The 17,981-nt window shown below is 38.7% G+C and overlaps 1 protein-coding gene across 1 annotated transcript in view; it reads left to right on the top strand.

Moving 5' to 3' along the window:
• Positions 1-17,981, top strand: part of LOC101584944 (armadillo repeat-containing protein 3-like) — a 92,191-nt gene that overhangs the window by 68,603 nt on the left and 5,607 nt on the right. The window contains exon 14 of the mRNA XM_023708719.1: positions 14,954-15,154. Coding sequence (XP_023564487.1) covers positions 14,954-15,154 — 201 coding nt within the window. The remainder of the gene's footprint in view (positions 1-14,953; positions 15,155-17,981) is intronic.

The following is a 17,981-nucleotide window of genomic DNA, read 5'->3' as shown; positions in this document are numbered from 1 at the left end:
CCATCTCACCAGCCACAAGAGTCTTAAATATCTCTTAGATTGATTTCTTCCTGTGTTTCCATTGTTACTTCCCCAGCTCAAGTGTTTATATTAGAATTCATTCATGCAACCTCCTCATTGTAAGACTTCCTGCCCCCCTTTCCTTGCAGTGTTAAGAACAAACCCAAGGCCTTGTACATGCTTGGAAGTCTCCTATACTTCCTGCCTTCTTGCATAACTTTCCATAAATCCATTTATGATCACCCCACTCCAGAGCCCCCACCTTGAGATGAAAATCTGCTTGTGCTGTTGCTGAATCCAGCCTTTTTTGCCAGGTACTGAGTAACACCAATGATGGAAATGACCAGGTTTTACAAGGGATAGTCCTCTTCCACCAGAGGTGTTCAAGCATGTAGACAGGAGGACAAGTTTCAAACTCTCAAACACACCCCTCCTAGACTGGGTTTGGTAGATGGTTATGGGCAGAGGCACAAAGAAAGGGGACTGAAGTTTAGGCAGTGCTGGTTATGCCTGTGCAAGCCAACTTCATCTGCTGTTACTGTTGTGACTCACACGTCAGAGGTGTCATCTATTCCTCTAAAATTGGTGGTTTTTAAACTCAGTTGAATTGGGTTGAATTTAGAACAAGTGACTAAGAGAATTTGAAATAGCTTCAGAGTTCAGGTACTAAGAGCCTTTGAAATGACTTAAGGCTACAGGGTTTTCCACGGTTTTGTTGGTTTTAGTATTATTGTGCCTAAAACAGTGGTTCCATATTATCTTCCAAATAAAGCCTAATGCTGACCTCATCCCCATCCCCAGAATAGCTTTCCCTTCCTTGCATGGGTGCAAACTCCTCTTTTTATTCAAATATTTACACACACACACACACACACACACACACACATGCATGCACGCACACACACACACACACAGTGTTTGCAGTTACATATGCCTTTCAATCAGTGCTGGTCATATGGAAAACAAGTTATCAGAAAGATGAAGAAAAATAAGCCTTTCCTTTTATAAATAAAACAATACAATTTGCATTTTCTAAGCTTTTCCCAAACAGCTTAAAATTTCACTTCTTACCCATTCCTTTGTGAATTTGGATTCTTTAATCTTTATTTTCTACCTTTATCAATGTACTGTTGAGCAGTTAAAAAAATGATGTATATTTATAGGGCACCAAATGATGTTTGGATAGACATTGTGAGTCAGTCACTCACCAAAATCAAGCTGACAAACATGGCCATCACCTTACAGTTACCGTTTTGGGTTTTTGTTCAGCGTCAAGAACACCTTAAGTTTCAGAAAACGTTAGCACAGTACAGTATTATTATCATGTCGTCATGCAGAACATTAGATCTCATCTACATAACTGAAACTCCTTATGAATTGATTCTCTCTCCCGTAGAACCTGCCCTGACTAGTGTAGACTTACTTATGGGGCTTTATTGCGACATGAGGGGCTGCTTTTAAGAGATCTTTTCTTACCTTTCCACTAGCTGCGACGGCATCTTCAAGATCTGAAACTCTATCCACTTTCACTCAAATGATTTTTCAAGCTTGTGATTGAGATTTTAAGTTCCTCTATGTCTCTTTGACTCGCTTCATGCTATCTATTTTTTTCCTATATTGCTCATTGAAGGATCCATCATTTTTCTAGTCTCTATTTTTTATCAGTGTCTTCTTGAGAAGCAGTTATTATTCTTTATTATTCTTTCATTATAGTTATCCTTTCTTTTTTTACTTCAGAGATTATTTCTGATCTGATTTCCTCTGTATGTTTTGATTCTTTACTTCCAACACTATTAATTCAGAGATTTCTTTTTTTATTTCAGAGGTTATTTCTGATCTGAGTTCCTCTATACCTTTCTGCAGTTGTTTCTTTACTTCAGATGCTATCAGTTTAAACATTTCAGCTGTGTGATTCCCAGTTTCTTCTGTGCTAGTGTCTTCTGCACTTGTTCTGGGTGGGCTCGGGTACTGAGATTGCATTTTGCTCCTTCTTTTTGTCATTTTGTATAGCACTGGCCTCTGACCTTTGGTGTAGAGCTTTGGTGCAGTTACAACATTAGCACCTACTGAAATTTGGGTGCAGATCTACAAAGTTTGAATTTGTCCAGTTGTGCCTGGCTTGGGTCTGGATGCTGTGCTCAACTTCTTCCTGCTGCAGCCCTTGGAGGTGAATCTGTTGTGCCCCTCTGGCAAGGTGTTCTGCTCCTGGATTAGCTGGGTGGTTCTGTCCCCTACTCTCTGCAGGGATTGCAGCTGCAGGGTTTCACCTCAGGCCTGTATGCCAGATGTGGGCTGTGTCTGGAGGGGTCCAGAGAGCAGGACAGATGGACTCACTTACAAGTGGGCCTGGGCTGGGTCCGGAGGGATCCAGCAGGAAAAGGGAAGTGTGGAAGCTCTTCCACGCACTAGCCAGACCTGGGCTTGGGCTGGGTCTTGAGGCACAGCGGAAGTTCTCAGTCACAGGTGGGGCCTGGGCTGGGTCCGGAGGGGCCCAGGGGGTGCAGGGGAGCACAGAAGCTCTCCCACACACTTGCCAGACCTGGGCTTAAGCTCATGAGGGGTGCTTGATATCGGGACCACACTTTCCTCATCCTTGTGTTCATAGAACTTAGAATAGTACCAGGCACACTGGGAGCAGTGGAGAAATATTTATTGATTAAATATTCAACAATTACTGACTTATGCTTCTTTTTTTTTTTTTTTTTTTTTAATTTTATTTGTGTGTGTGTGTGTGTGTGTGTGTGTGGCCAGCTCAGCCCACCAGGGGGCGGGCTGGCTGGCATGTGGTGCTGGGGGATTGAACCGCGGTCCCTATGCTTTGCTAAGCTTGTTCTAAGTAGGTGCTTTAGACCACTGAGCCATCTCACCAGCCCTGACTTATGCTTCTTGAAAGGTCTAGATGTTTGACTTCGCTGCAGTCTGCCCAGGGGGAATAAATCTAACAAATGAGGATAATAACTTCCGCTTCACACTGACTCCACTCATCTCTGCATATATTTGCAGCTCCCTCTTTGCCTAAAGATACATCCCTATGTCTCTCAACATCAAGGAAGCTTGAGGGCGTCAGGGAGAGCATGTAGGCTTTGCATTCAGACCCTTTTGCTTAAGTATGAAATGGAAATGGTGGCTCCCATCTCACAGAGCTGTGGTGAGAGTGAACGGGATGATGTGTGGCCATGTGCCTAGGCCTGGAGCCATGGCCCCATACATGTGGGTTGCAGTTTCATCCTTTTCCCCTTCTCTGCCCTTGGTCTGCTGGAGGATTGATGGCCTTCATCTTGTTGTCCTGTTGACCAGTGCTTCTTGTTTTCCTTTGAGAGCTTTAGACTCCTGGGAATAGAGCAAAATATTTGATTTGAGAATGTCATTGAGATGTTTCATTGTAACTAAAAGAATGAGACTTACTAACAAAGAATTTGACATCTAGAGCTGCAAAGTGACTGAATGTTTGGAAGGACCAGAAGAGAAGAGAAATAAATCCCAGATCAATTATGCATGAAGTGGTCTAAGGCAAACAAGAGGAAGTCAAAGTGTGGGGTTCTCTCTTTTTCCTGATGAATATATTATCATTTACTGCATGAGGTAAAATACCTGTCAACTTAGGCAAAGAGCTCTCATTGTTTTAGAGAGGATGCTCATTGATTTATTCTTTTGTTTTTGAGGGTTCTACTGGCCTTCATGGCAAACACACAGACAGGAGGTAATTATTTCCTGTTACGTATTCACTTGCCCAGTCATTCCTCAGCTATAAGCATGTCTAATAGTCCTCCTAAAGCTTTTCCTTATAAAGACTATTTTTCTCATAATAAGTGTATACTAGACCTATTAGTACAGTCTAAACTCTCTGTATTGTTCTATGCATTCAGACTAGTTTTCATGATACTAAGCTAATGTAAATGAGTTTTTAACACACACTTAAAGATTTATTGTTTTTCTGACTCTTATTGCGTATCTTCCTTCCAGTCTGCTCCTCTGTGGAGTCCCTTAGATATTTACAACACATGCGCTGACATCTCTGGTACTCACACATCCTGATTCCTTTGCTGATGAGCTCTAAACATTTCTATTTTTGTGTAATTACCTAAAAACTCTCTTTCTACCCATACCTTAGCTGTTTTATTTTTTTTCTTCTCCGAAATGTTGATTAGCCAAAAAAAGTCTTTCAGTAACAGGTATTGTCTCTTAATAATATTTAAATATTTGCTTCCTTTTTGCTCCTGAATTAATTTCTTCATTCACTTAATAAATATTCTGTGTCCACTGTGAGCCTGGAATTATTCCAGTGTTGGAGATTAGCAGGGAACAGAAACCTGTGCCCTAATAGAGTTTTACACCCTAGTGGGCAATCTCTCTCTCTCTCTCTCTCTCTCTCTCTCTCTCTCTCTCTCTCTCTCTCTCTCCCCTCTCTGTCTCTCTCTCTCTCCCCTCCTCACCCTCTCTCCTTTCCTCCCTCCCTCTCTTCTTGGAACACTACTTTCTTCTCATGCTTCTGGGATAGATCAGGTGGAATAGGACTCCCAACTGGAATAGATTTCTTTCAACATTGAATTCCTTGAGTTTCTTATCTTTATCATATATGTGGAGTTTATTGAATTCTGTCTGGTACTGATTATTTTCTTGCTTTAGATAAAACCCTGAATGGGCAGGGTTCATACCTTGTATTCCTCCTATCCACCTTCCCCAATAATAAATGTATTTAACTAGGCAATAGTATCAAAAAGAAGCAAGTGATTAAACTTTGAAAATGTCAAAACACAATTTGGAGCCACATAAATATTCTCTGTATTTGCCCTCCTGTTCACCTACCTATGAACATAGGAAATATCCTTAGAGTTTGGGATCCCACAGTACAGCCATTATTTCTTAGAGCAGTTTTGCTAACTCCTGTGCAGGAAAGGTGAAAGTTCTACTGTTGTCACTCTTAAAGTTAATCTTTAAAGTTAAAGTTTTTCCTGAGGATTTATCTCTATGAGAGTTAGTTTTGTAATCTCCTAGTGTTTGTTCCACATTTATTTATAAGTAAAATTTATTTAGTTATAGAAGCCATTATAAACACAACTTGTCCACCTTCATGAGAAAGATGTTCAAAGGTACTGCGATTGGACTGAGGAAGTAGCTTGGTGGAAGATCACTTGCCTAGCATGCACAAAACCCTGAGTTCAATCCATGCACTGAAAAAAAACCCACTTACAACAAGAGACTTGTGGTTCTAGAGTCACAATAAATTATCTCTTTTATATCCGTCAGTAAGACTGCCCTCTGAAAGTGTGCAAGACACCCTGTCACACCTGCCAGGTAGCTCTTGCTTCTTCATGCAGTGTGTTCTGTGAGAAATGCTCCTGCTTCTTCTTCAGAGGTGCCTCAGAATAATCAGAGGACTTGAGCTCTCCTGACTTAGCAAGCTTCCTTACAATTTTAGAATGCAGGTGAATCTATCTGTGCTTTCTGCATCCTCCTCCCCTGTACTGGGCATTGACCTGGGCTCTTTGTACTGAGCTGCATCCCTACCCTGGAGACTTCTTCCTTCATGCGACACAGCTGGGCTAGGAGGCCTTGGAGCCCACAGAAATGGCCAGCATCCTGGGCACCTAGGATCTCCTTTCACTCATTCTTAGACCTATTGCCAATTTCAGAGGGGTGCCTGTCTTCACTGTGTGTCCACCCGGTACTGACTGAACCACTGGGAGTCCTTCAGGAAACATGATCAGGAAATGACTGATGAGAGGAAAGGACAGATAAGACATTGAGTATTAACCCAAAGGTATTATAACAAATTATGATTATATATGGAAAATGTTTGTTTGGGATGAGCTCTGTGAAGGACGGGTGCAGGGCAAGAACTGGACTATTGAGGGCCGGCCAGATAGTGGATAAAAGCACCTGCCAGCAGATGCGGGGGCCAGGGATTCAGTCCCTGGGCCTGCAGTGCTGGCCCCGACCCCGGGCACACTGAGACGTCAATTGAGACTGGACGTGGTGGTGTGCACCTATAATCCTAGCTCTTGGAAGGCTGTAATCAAGCGGAACACTATGAGTCCTATTTAGTAGTGAGACCCTGAACACCCTGTAAACCCTTCCCTAAAAAAAAAAAAAAAAAAAAAAAAAAAAAAGGAGAAAGAAAGAAAGAAAAGAAAAGAAAAAGAAAAAGAACTGGACTGTAGCTCATCAAGTCACTCCAGCCTGGTGCCCAGGACTATTATAATTGTGTGAAAATATTGTTACTTTCATGAAAACATAAAATGAATACATAGCTAAGTTTATTTTACCCTTTTAAAGTTATTATGCCATAAAGTTGATTTTTGTCTACAAGTCTGTTAATCTTAACAGAAATGGAGATCCACATAATTCATTATCAGGATACAAAAGAAATTCTATCACCCCCAGAATCCTAACCACTGGTACTCTCAGATCTCTCCCCAAACCTGTCATTCAGTCCTTTTGAGAATGTCATTTGGATGGGATCAGGTAGTCTGAGACCTTTGAGACTGGTACTTTACACCCAGTGTGCTGTACTTGAGATTCTGCCACAGTGTTTTGTTTGTTTTATGTGGTTTATGCTTAAGTATTGCATCGTATGGATATACCATAGTGTATCTATTCACTGATTGAAGGATCTTTGAGTTATTTCACATATATAAATGCATATAATTTTTGGGGGCCTAATTATGTAACTCCGGTTGGCCTTGAACTCACTATGTAACCAAGGCTAGCCTCCAGCTCACAGCAATACTGCCTTAGCCTTCCAAATCCTGGGATTACGCATGTGCACCATTACACCAGACTTTAGTCTTTGATAAATATAAATAGAGCTGCTGTGAACATTTATTAACAATATTTTTATGAATATGAGTTTTCATTATTCTGGGGAAAATACCTGGAATGAGGTTTATACATTATATGTCCAGTATCTGTTTAACTTTGTAATAGATTACCAAACTTTCCCAGGGTAGCAATGGTATTTTGCATTCTCACCAGTATATGAGAATAGAGTTCCAGGCACGCACAGCCTTGTACCACTTGGCTTTGTCAGTATAAGGTTGTGGGGATTTTGTTTGTTTGTTTTCCACTTTAATATGTGAACAGTGATATCTCATCCTGATTTTAATTTTTATTTCTCTAATCACTAATGAATGTTGAACATGTTTTTTCCACATGCTTATTTGACATCCTTATATCTTCTTCCATGAGGCATCTATTCAGGTCTTTTACGCTCTTTTTACATTGGGTTGCTTGTTCTCTTCCTTACATATTTGGATATGAGTGCCTTACTAGATATGTGCTTTGTAAATATTCCCTTTGTCTAGGCTTCTTGTTCTCTTGACTGTATCTTTCTCAGAGCAAACATGGTGTATTTATTGGTTTGTTTTTATGAAGTACAGTTTATCCAATTATTCTTTATAGATTTTAGATGTCATGTCTAAAATCTCTTTACCTAACTCTATTTTTTTTTTCTTTTTGTATTTTTAAGGAAAGGTCTACAGGGTGCTCAGGGTCTCACTACTAGATTGGACTACTCATGGTGATCTGCCTGTTTATAGCCTCCCAAGAGCTGAGATTACAGGCATGCGCCACCACGTTCAGTCTCAATTGCCGTCTCAGTGCACCGTGGGTTGGGGCCAGCATGGCAGGCCTGGGGATCGAACCCCCGGCCCCTGTGCATGCTTACAGGCACCTTAATCTGCTGAGCTATTTGACCGGCCCCTTTACCTAACTCTAAATCAATATTTCTTCCATTTTTTTCATCTAAAAAATGTGGTGCTTTTAGATTTTACATTTATATCTAACATTATAGCTTATTTAATTTTTGCAAAAGATAGGAGGCTTAAATTGAAGCCTCTGGTTTCTATATGGATGTCTAATCATTTGCTGAAAGGCAAGCTTTTCTCCTTTGAATTTTCTTTGCACCTTGTCAATAATCACTTGGTAGCTTTCTGTACCAATTGCTTGAGTTTGGCCCATTATCCCCAAAGGAATAACCCCAAATGTCATTATCTGAAGTGTGGAAATCCCAAAAGACCAAAATCTCTAAAATATAATTATGGAAAAATAAGTTTAAAGACATTTAGTTAGATTTTAGAGGATTTATTTGTAAAACACTTAAAAATACACAGAACATTTCATAGGCCACTTTTCATAATAAAATGGGCAATTATTGTCTCAGTGACTTTCCCATTGCTGGGACAAAATACCCAACATCCACAAATGAAAGGAGGAGAGGTTTATCTTAGCTCCCGCTTTGTAGAGGTTTCAGTTCACAGTCAGCTGGCTCTCAGGCGGGGCAGCAGGGCAGAGGAGCAACAGCTCACAGCATGGTGGCAGGAAGCAGGAAGGCATCAGGGAAGGAGGAATATACATACACACTCTTCTGGACCATGGCCACAGTGACCTGCCTCTTCCCACCAGGCTTCTCCTCCCCATAGCACACCTTGCTGTAACCTGTCAGTGGACTTATCCAGTATCACACACCCATGATCCAGTCACCTATGAGCATATAAGGCTTCAGCGGACATCTAGATATAAGCCATATCAAATATATATATATATATTCATGTATAAGCAAATACAGTACTGACAATTACACAGGTGTGATATTTACAAGCAAGTAAACTGTATTCATAAAGAAATAGGTCAAAAAGTTAAATATATAAGCATATATTATTGTGGTTAGTCATTGTGTACATCGAGCTTCATATTTGCGGTGGTAGTTGAAATTCCAAGATAACCAAAACATTTCGATGAGATCAATCAGTAATCATCCTTGTATGTCACAGTCACTGAAAGAAGCAACATCTCCAGAAATTTCACCTTTCATGGATGCAGATGCACAAAAAGACATCTCTTTGTTTATTGCAGAACTTACATTTGTCACAGTGCATCATGGCAGGAGGCCTGTTCACCTCATGGTGACTTGGAGAAAGAGCAGGGGGTGGGACCCAGTATCCTGCCCAGGACCTCCCACCCAGCCCTGTGTTTTCAATGCTCTGCTGCCCTACAGTGCCATAGGCAGGAGACTCAGGCTTTGGGGAACATGCAAAATCCTAATTATAGCGAAAATGTATCCCATGAACATGGCATTGCATTGGAAAGAAAGAGGGTCACAAATCAATGATCTAAACTCCCGCCTCAACAAACTAAAAAGAAGAAAATAAACCTGACACAAGCAGAGGAAAGATATAATGAAGATAAGGAATTAATGAAATTAAAAATAAAAACAAAATCAATAAAGTAAAAAAAAACTAGTTTTTAAGAAATTACTGACTCTTAAAGGGTCAATAATATCAGCAAACCTACATCAAAGTAGACAGTTAATAAAAGAAAACATAAATTGTCAATATCAGATGAAAGAAAGATTTATTGCTAAAAACCCTACACACACTAAAGGATAATAAAGAAATTCTATAAACACCTTAATTCAGCAACTGAGATGCAGTAGGCCAATTTATCATGAACTACATATTACTAAAACTCACCAGGGGTGAAGTAGAAAACCTAAATAATCCTGCATCAATGAGGTACATTTAATTCATAAAAATAATTTAAACAAAATCTCTTCACTCAGGTAGTTTCACTAGATGTTTACCAAACATTTAAAGAATTAACACCATTCGTACACAGTTTTGTTCAGAAAAATAGAGAGGATGTTTCTCAGTTCCTGCTATGAGACTAGGATTGCTCCAAGTCAATACCAGAGAAGGGCAGAACAAGTAAGTTATAGATCAATATTCATCCTGAACATAGTTTCAGAAATCCTTTTTTTTTTTCAATAATTTTATTGAAGGGGATGGGGAGATAGCTCAGTTGAATAAGCACTTCCCTGGCAAGCGCAAAAAAAAAGTTCAATCCCTGGCTCTGCAAAAAAAAAAAAAAAAAAAAAAAAAGACATAATTTTATTGAGAAACAAATAGCAGTGAGACAGTTTCAAATCCGATTAGTAGGACATTTTCAATAATTAATACATTGCCTTCAGAAATCCTTTATGAAATATTGGCCAAGCAAATTTGGCAACATGTAAAAAGAATAATGCACTTGAGCAAGAGAATTTTTCCTAGGAATGTGAGGCTTATATTTGAAAATCAATCAATATAATCGAGTCTACCATATTGGTGGTATGAAGAAGGGAAACCACATTATTTTATTAATAAAAGTAACTCATTTGATAACATTCAACAGACGTGTATCATTTCAAGAAAGACTGTAAAGCATATGTGGATGCGTGGTATATGGGGGTGGGTCTCCTGGGGAAGCTGCCTCCATGATGCAAGGAATATGGCTTGTCTAGATAGAAGGTCATGAAAAAATCTTAAAAAAAGAAGCCGTTAGGTGGGGTTAGCAACACGCAAGATACGAGGCCAGCATACAAATATCAACCATATTTCTGTGCCCCAGTAATGAACAATTGAACATCAAACAACTGGAGATATAATTTTACTAGCTCTAAGGAATAAAGTGTGAAACAAAAAATGAAAATGAAAGCATATACAAGATTTGTATATTGAAGACTATAAAACATTTATGAAGATATGAAGGGGGGAAGGGACATAAAAAATTAAGATCACCATGGATCAACCCCCCATGATGAATGAAATCGTTACGGATTCCAAATGTGTACTAATAAAAATAAAAAGGGAAAAATGAAATAAATAAAAGATACACTGAATAAATGAAGAGACATGCCATGTTCAAATATTAGCAAAGTGCAGCATAGTAAAAATGTCTTCTTTTTCGCCTAAGTGATCTATAGACTTGATACAGTTCCATCAGAATCGTCGCAGGATCTTTTTGCAGATAAGACAAGCTGATTTCAAACTCTTATGGAAAAATAAATAAGCTATAATAGCCAAGAGAATTTGTTTACTTTTTATTAGATTATAACATATTCAGGCATATTGTTCAACAACGAGGATACATTATTAGAAATGCACTGTTAAACAGTTTCCCATCACGGTGTACACAGAAGCTGAGATGGCCCAGCCCGCTACATATGTAGGCTGTATGTACAGCCTACTGCTCCTATAGCTAAAAGAGCACTCAAAAAGAAAAAGTTGAAAGTATTGCTCTTACTTTATCTCCAGTACCCAAGATAGCACAGTATTGGTGAAGGGATACACAAATCAGTCCACACAAAGAATCCAGAATAGCACAAATATAGCTAAGGAATTTTTAAATTGAAAATTTAATGAGATAATTATAGATTCACATACTGTTATAAGAAATAATACAAAGATCCCCATGTACCTAACTGTAAATTTTTTAAACTGTAGTAAAATAACATCGGTGACATTGACATTGATACAACTCAGTGATTTTATTCAAGTTCTACAGTTTTACGTGTGTGTGTATTTAGCTCTACCCTATTTTATCACATGTGTAGATTCTTGGGTCTGTTACCACAGTGAACAGTTTTTCATTACATGTATCTTTCATATCTGGATGATCCCTTTCCATTTGTTGAAAAAGCTATCCATTCATTCAATTGCTTTTGTACCTTTGTCAAAAATCAGTTGTAAACTTTGTGTAAATCCATTTCAAGATCCCCCATTCTGTTACATCCATCTGTGTGTCTGTCCTTCCAATACTATCACTCTCTGTGAATTTTTGTATCTACAGAGTGAGTCTTTACATCAAGTAGGGTACCTGATTCTTCCTACTTCATTTTTTTTCTCCAAGATTGAGTTAGCCATTCCACAGCCTGTGCCTTTCTATGTAAATCTTCGAGTAATTTTTTTTTTTACTTCTAGAAAATTCTCTTCTAGGATTCTCATAGGAACTGCATTAAAGCTAATGGTCATTTGAGGAGAAATGAAATCCTTGATATATGTTCAATTCTACGTACAAGGTATATCTCATGAATCTAGGTCTTCTTTGAATGCTTTTGTCCACATGTCTTAGTATTAAACACATATCTCACACAAGCACTCAAGACCTGGTGAATTCCCATGTATTTTATGATGTTTATACCTAAGTACATAATTTTCTGTGGAGCAAATATGAATGCTCCAGAATTTGGGAGGTTTGATTTTGCTTTTGATGTGTTCATTCTCTTCTTCTTATGGGATTTTGGTGACACCACTTTTAAACTTTTTCTTGTATAACAGATCTCTAAGGTCTGTTATTTATTTTTTAATTTTTCAGATTAGATACTTATTGTTGTTCTATCCTCGGGACTACTATTATTTCCATTCTGTTGCGAAACCCATTCAAGGAATTGTATTTTTTAAATTATGGTTATAATATTTTTCAAAAAAATCTATTTTTATATCTCCCATTTCTTTTGAGGACTTCTGACTCTCTAGTCAACAATATTTATCCTTCCCTTCTTTCCTTCCTTCCTTCCTTCCTTCCTTCCTTCCTTCCTTCCTTCCTTCCTTCCTTCCTTCCTACCTTTCTTCCTTCGTCCTTGGAACCAAACTCAGGACCTTCCACTTGCCAGGCAAGTACTGTTCCACTGAGCTATATTCCTGGCCCTTTGACCTTATTTATTGGGGTCTCTTGAAAGTTTTCTTTTGATTATCACTTCCCACATGATTTTCTAAGATTTTCTTGGTTCTTTGCATGCTGAGTAATTTTAGGTTTGTAATATTAAAATCTTATATACCCTGTAAATCTTCTCTATGGGTCTGATTTACATTCTATGAATATTCGTGTGTGTGTGTGTGTGTGTGTGTGTGTGTGTGTGTGTGTGTGTTTTAGTATTTAATTGACACAGTTGAGTTCACGCTTTAAATTCCAGCTAGTCTTCTGTAGTTGTCATTGACATTTCTTTGTAGAAAGGTCCTGCATTGCTGTTTGAGTCAGTCTTGCATGCACACCAGCTAGTTTCATGCTTGGGCATTGGGTGAGAGCTCATCTCATGGTTCAATTCTCAGTGATTATGGACATGTTATTTAGTGTTAAAGTATATGCTATGCATATGCCACATGATAGCAGTAGGAAGTCATGGGGTTGCCTGTCTGAGCTCCTTTCCTTTCATGATCACCCTTGTCTTTATGGGTTTCTTCTGTTTTGGTCCTCCAGCCAGGAAACTTTATTTATTCTGTTCATCTACATTTTGCCATACTGCAACTACATGTGCAAACAGTCAGAGGGCTGAGTATGAAGGAGTTGCATCTCATATAGAATCATGCTTCCACCACTGTCACGGAATGCCTTTTGGGCCAGGGTGCACAAGCATGGGGAAGAATAAGAAAAGAACAAACAAAACTGAGGCTTTACTTCTGTCTCCTTCCTGTGTATCAGAAGTGTTTCATCTCAAAGACTGACTGTGTTACTGCTCACTTCCAGTTATCAGGGTGGGTTTTAGCTCAGCATGGGCAAAGAATAAAAGGATAAACTCACCATTATGTCAGTAATAGATCACATTTTGGTATTCCTTGTTTTTCCTGCTACTCTTTACTTTTCAGGATCCACAAACATGTACCTCCTGCTTCCTGTCTAGGTTTTATGGCTGTGTTCAGTGGAAGAAACACTCAACAGTAGACTGTGCTTATTCTATGTTCTTGGAATTAGAACCCATGTCATTGCTTTTTGTTCAGTGCATTAATTGATGAGGGAACCAGTATGATGTAAATAGTGGTTCAAAGGAGAGTTGAGGTACAAGATATTTATATCCAGCATAACTAAGGGCATTGTAAAAAAAAAATACTGAATAAGGTACAGAACTAGATAATGTATAAATTGTAAACTTTGGGTATAGTTTTCCATTGACTAGGCATTATTTTTATCATTTTATAACAAAAATCTACATGTTAACTAGTAATTCTTTAAATTCAGAACTTACAGTTAGTAACAGATAGTATTTTTTTATTTTTACTACTTATGTGTCTTTCAATAAATATTGGGTGAGTCTTTGCTCCTATATTACTTGAAAATTAAATGCATTATTTTATCTTTTCCATGTCTTGGGTAATTTCTCTTAAAAATAGTGTTCTGGATTCTTCTTCTAGAAGGTTGCAACTGATGCAAGATATAATATGGAACTAAGGAGTATGATCAAAAATTACAGTCAACATTACCGTGTTTCTAAAACTTTATTGCCGTAAAAGACACACTGCTACTGATATTTCTGAAAGTGCTCCCTCTAGTATTAAACACTCATCTCATCATTCCTGCCAGTTTCTGAAGCAGTTCTGGAAGTCTCTCTCATGAGTATCCGTAATGGGGCCAGGGAGATGGCTCAGTGGAATAAGTGTTTCCCCGGCAAGCACAAGGGTCTGAGTTCAATCCCCGGTTCTGAAAAAAAAAAAAAAAAAGAGTGTCCATAGTTGCACTGCCGAGGTGTCTTGATGCCCTGAATCAATTAAAAATGTTTTCTTTTCATCAGCATCTTGTCTAAAGAAAAACCAGAAGTTACATGGTGCCAGAGCTGGTGAATAAAGTTGGCGAAGATAGGCCAGTGTTTTAGGAGCCCGCCTTTCCATGGGATGGCTCTCACTGTAATTGTTTAAAATCACAGGTAGTAAAGACACTTGTGAAAGAAAACTTCCAGAACTGCTTCAAAAAGTTACAAGAGTGACGGGGAGATGTGTTCAAACGCAAAGGGAATATTTTGGGGATTAATAGCAGTGTGTCTTACAATAAGAATTTTTTAAAATTTAAGCATTCACTGTATATTTTTATGGCATCTTAAACTCTCTAAGAAGGCATATTAGTGTTTTCAATTCAATAAATACTTACTTTATGACTTTATTTGGCAGATGCCTTGTTAGGCAATGGTGAAAATACCCAATATAGAATATTTATAATGTCAATTACTAGCATAGTAATCTTTGCAAAATTAGTTTCTCTGGTATAATATAAATTCTAAAAATGAATATTTCAAAATTATGAATAGTATGATTATTGAAGTGTAAAATACCGTATTCCTGTGATTCTCTTCAGATTTACTTAGAGTATCGTTAGCATTTGCCTATTTGTTTAGCAGAAGGTGTGATTTTGATTGTTATTCACTCTCAAGGAAAGGCAGAGGGAAAAGGGAAGAGGAGAAAATGAGAGAGGAGAAAGAGGTCCTCGCAACACCAAAGCTGGCTGGAGAAGGTGGCCCTGAGAAAGAATGGTACCCTCCCCCTGACCCTGGCTTCTGCATATATGTGTATGAAGTGACCAAGTCAATCCTGCCCATGACCAATATTAAGGAGCAGATTGAGGCTCTGGCCAAGTAAGTTCTCTCTGTGGACATACACATTTTTATTTATTTATTTTTATTCATACATGTTTGTAGCACCTAATGTTTGCATTCCTTTTGGGAAGTTGGTAGATTACAAACTACATCTTAATTCCTTTTTCATTCCCTTCCCTTCCCTGTCTCTCTCCCTCCCTTAATCTCTTGATCCTCTTGCCTTTTGAGAAGGATCTGTCCTCTTCCTATTATCTACCCTTTATTTTATTTACATTTTGGGTTTCTTATGTAAGAGAAATCATATGGTAATATAAGTTTGTGTGCCTGGTCTACTTCACTTACCATTATGGTCTCAAAGTGCCTCCATTGTCCCACTCAAGCTTGTCTTTCTTTATGGCAGAGTAGTAGTCCATTGAGTGTAAATGCCACATTTTCCTTATTCACCCATTCATCTTTTGATGGACATATAAGCTGCTTCCAAGGTTTAGCTAATGATTGTGCTGCTATAAACGTGGAGCGGCATGTGTTACTGTTATATGATGTCTTTTACTTATTTGGGAAAGATACTAGAAGAGGAATAACTGGATCAAATAGGATTTTTGATCCCAGATTTTAAGGAATGTTCATATGATTTCCATAGTGGTTTGCTAGCTTACATTTCCACCAACAATGGAAAGAGTTCCTCTTTCCTGTAGCCTTTCTCATTTGTTGTTATTTGATTTCTTGATGATGGCAATTCTTTCTGGAGTAAGATGAAATCTCAGTATTGTTTTCATTTGCCTTTCTCTAATGGCCAGAAATGTTGAACGTTTATGTATTTCTTGGCTATTTGTAGTATTCCTGTGAAATATCTCCTTATTTTACTTTCCCGTGTTTTGACTGGGTCTTTTATTTTGGAGGTTGTTATTCTTTTGAGTTCTTTATGTGTTCTACATATTAGTTTTGTATGTGAGGAACAGCTGGTAAGGACTTTTTTCCTCATTCTGTTGGTTGTCTTCTCACTTGGCTGTTGTTTCTTTCTGTGCAGAAGGTTTTTTATTTAATATAATCCCATTTGTTGGTTCTCGGTAACATTTTCCGTGTAACTGCTGTTCTGTGCAGAGATTAAGGTTAAGTGTTTCTGTTTGAACATTTAGTTTTCCAATCCATTTTGATTTTATTTTAGTCCATGGTAAGAGATAGAGATCTAGATTCAGTCTTCTGCATGTGGAGAGCCAGTTGTTCCTATTTATTAAGGAAGCTATCTTCCTTTTGTCAGTTTTCTTTTTTTAGCCAATTTTTGAGAAATCCACCACAATAAAATTGAACTTTACAGTGTCCTAGCTTCAACTCTGAGTCAGAAACATAATGAATTGATAAGGACCTCAGCGTGCATGCTAGCTCACTTTTCCATGAAGAATTGGAGCTAAGAGCTAGAAATTACTGAGAAAAAAGCCTGTTATGTTCTCCAGCCAAATCATCCAAAACATCTTTCAGTGTTCTTTTAGAGGAGTTATGAGTCAAAAATTTGTGAATTAAATCACTCCTTAAGTGCATGAAGTGATCATAATGTTAAAAAAAATCATAACATGATTTATAAATTCACAAAAAAAATTTAGTGCAAATAAACATCCCCTCTTTTTCGGTTAGCTGGCTGGTATTCTTGTGCTCTGCCTTGCCCTTGTGTGGAGGGTGACAGTTCTCATAGCTGGCTGCTGGGCCAGGTAGGAGCCGTGGCGGTGTCCTCTTCTACAGTGCAACAGCTGCTTCTGCTAGGAGCACACCTAGCGACGGAAGGTTGCTCCTGCACTGTCGGAGTGAGGGAGACACCAGCTCAGTCTCCCTGGCAGTCTGTATGTCCTCCGAGCAGAAGGCAGCAGCAGTCGTTAGACTTGGATATGACGATAAGTGTCACCGCTGACAGATCATTGACTGGACAAGAGCACTTTTGGTGACTGAAGTTTTTCTACTGCCCCCTAGCAGTGGTCTTTGAGTCAGCTCCTGAACACATTTGTCAAATTCCCACACACTTCCTTCATCCGAGAGGTACTTTTTACCCCTCCCAAATGATCATCTCCTTTAACCTGGGCTGGAAACAGGCCGGGAAGAGAGACGGAGGGGCGAGAGGCAGAGGACAGGCCCCCGCCTCTGCTTCCCCGATGCCAGCCACACACCCAGGTTGCGCAGGGCTCAGCCCACTCTGCAGCCCTCTCCTCCACTCACTTCTTCCTTTGGTTTTTACCACTGACTTCAGAGCAGCTGGAGGAAATTCTTTAAAGTACAGGCTGCTTAGTGGCCAGAGGATTCCTGCAGATATGCTTATTAAAGCCCTTGGTGAGAGCTCACTATTAGGAAAGTTTCTCACCTCCTTCACTACCCAGCAAACAGCTTTTTGTCTCTTGCTCCTTCTCTTCCTTTCTCCCTCCAGTCCTATGGAATGTTATGGGTGCGGTGGCGAGTAGCTGTACTCAGTACTTGGGGGTAGGGCTGAGGCACAAAGGTTACTGTGAGTTTGAGGCCATCCTGAATTACATAGCAAGACTGTGTCAAAAAAGATTAAAATAAAATTATACAACTTGAAAATGCCTGTGAAATCAGTGGGAGATATTTGTATTATGTCAGAATTTAAATTCCTTGAAGAACCACTCATGTTAATACGATGCATTGGATTTCATATTAAGACATTTAAAAATAGCTTTTTGAAAAATACTTTTTAAGAGTAAGATAAATTTTAAAATTATGTTCATATTTAGTGTGATATTGATTTGTATCTTTTGTATCTTGCTATACACATTGGGAAATTAGTGTTCACTTTCACCTTCACATTGAATGAAATTGTTAGAATTTCAGCTTACCTATAAATATGACAGTTTGAAAAGAATAAGCA

The sequence above is a fragment of the Octodon degus genome, unplaced genomic scaffold (genome assembly GCF_000260255.1).
Source record: "Octodon degus isolate 3935 unplaced genomic scaffold, OctDeg1.0 scaffold00492, whole genome shotgun sequence".
Classification (NCBI taxonomy): Eukaryota; Metazoa; Chordata; class Mammalia; order Rodentia; family Octodontidae; genus Octodon; species Octodon degus.
Note: the sequence above shows the minus strand (reverse complement) of the source record. Positions and strands in the feature narration are given on the sequence as shown.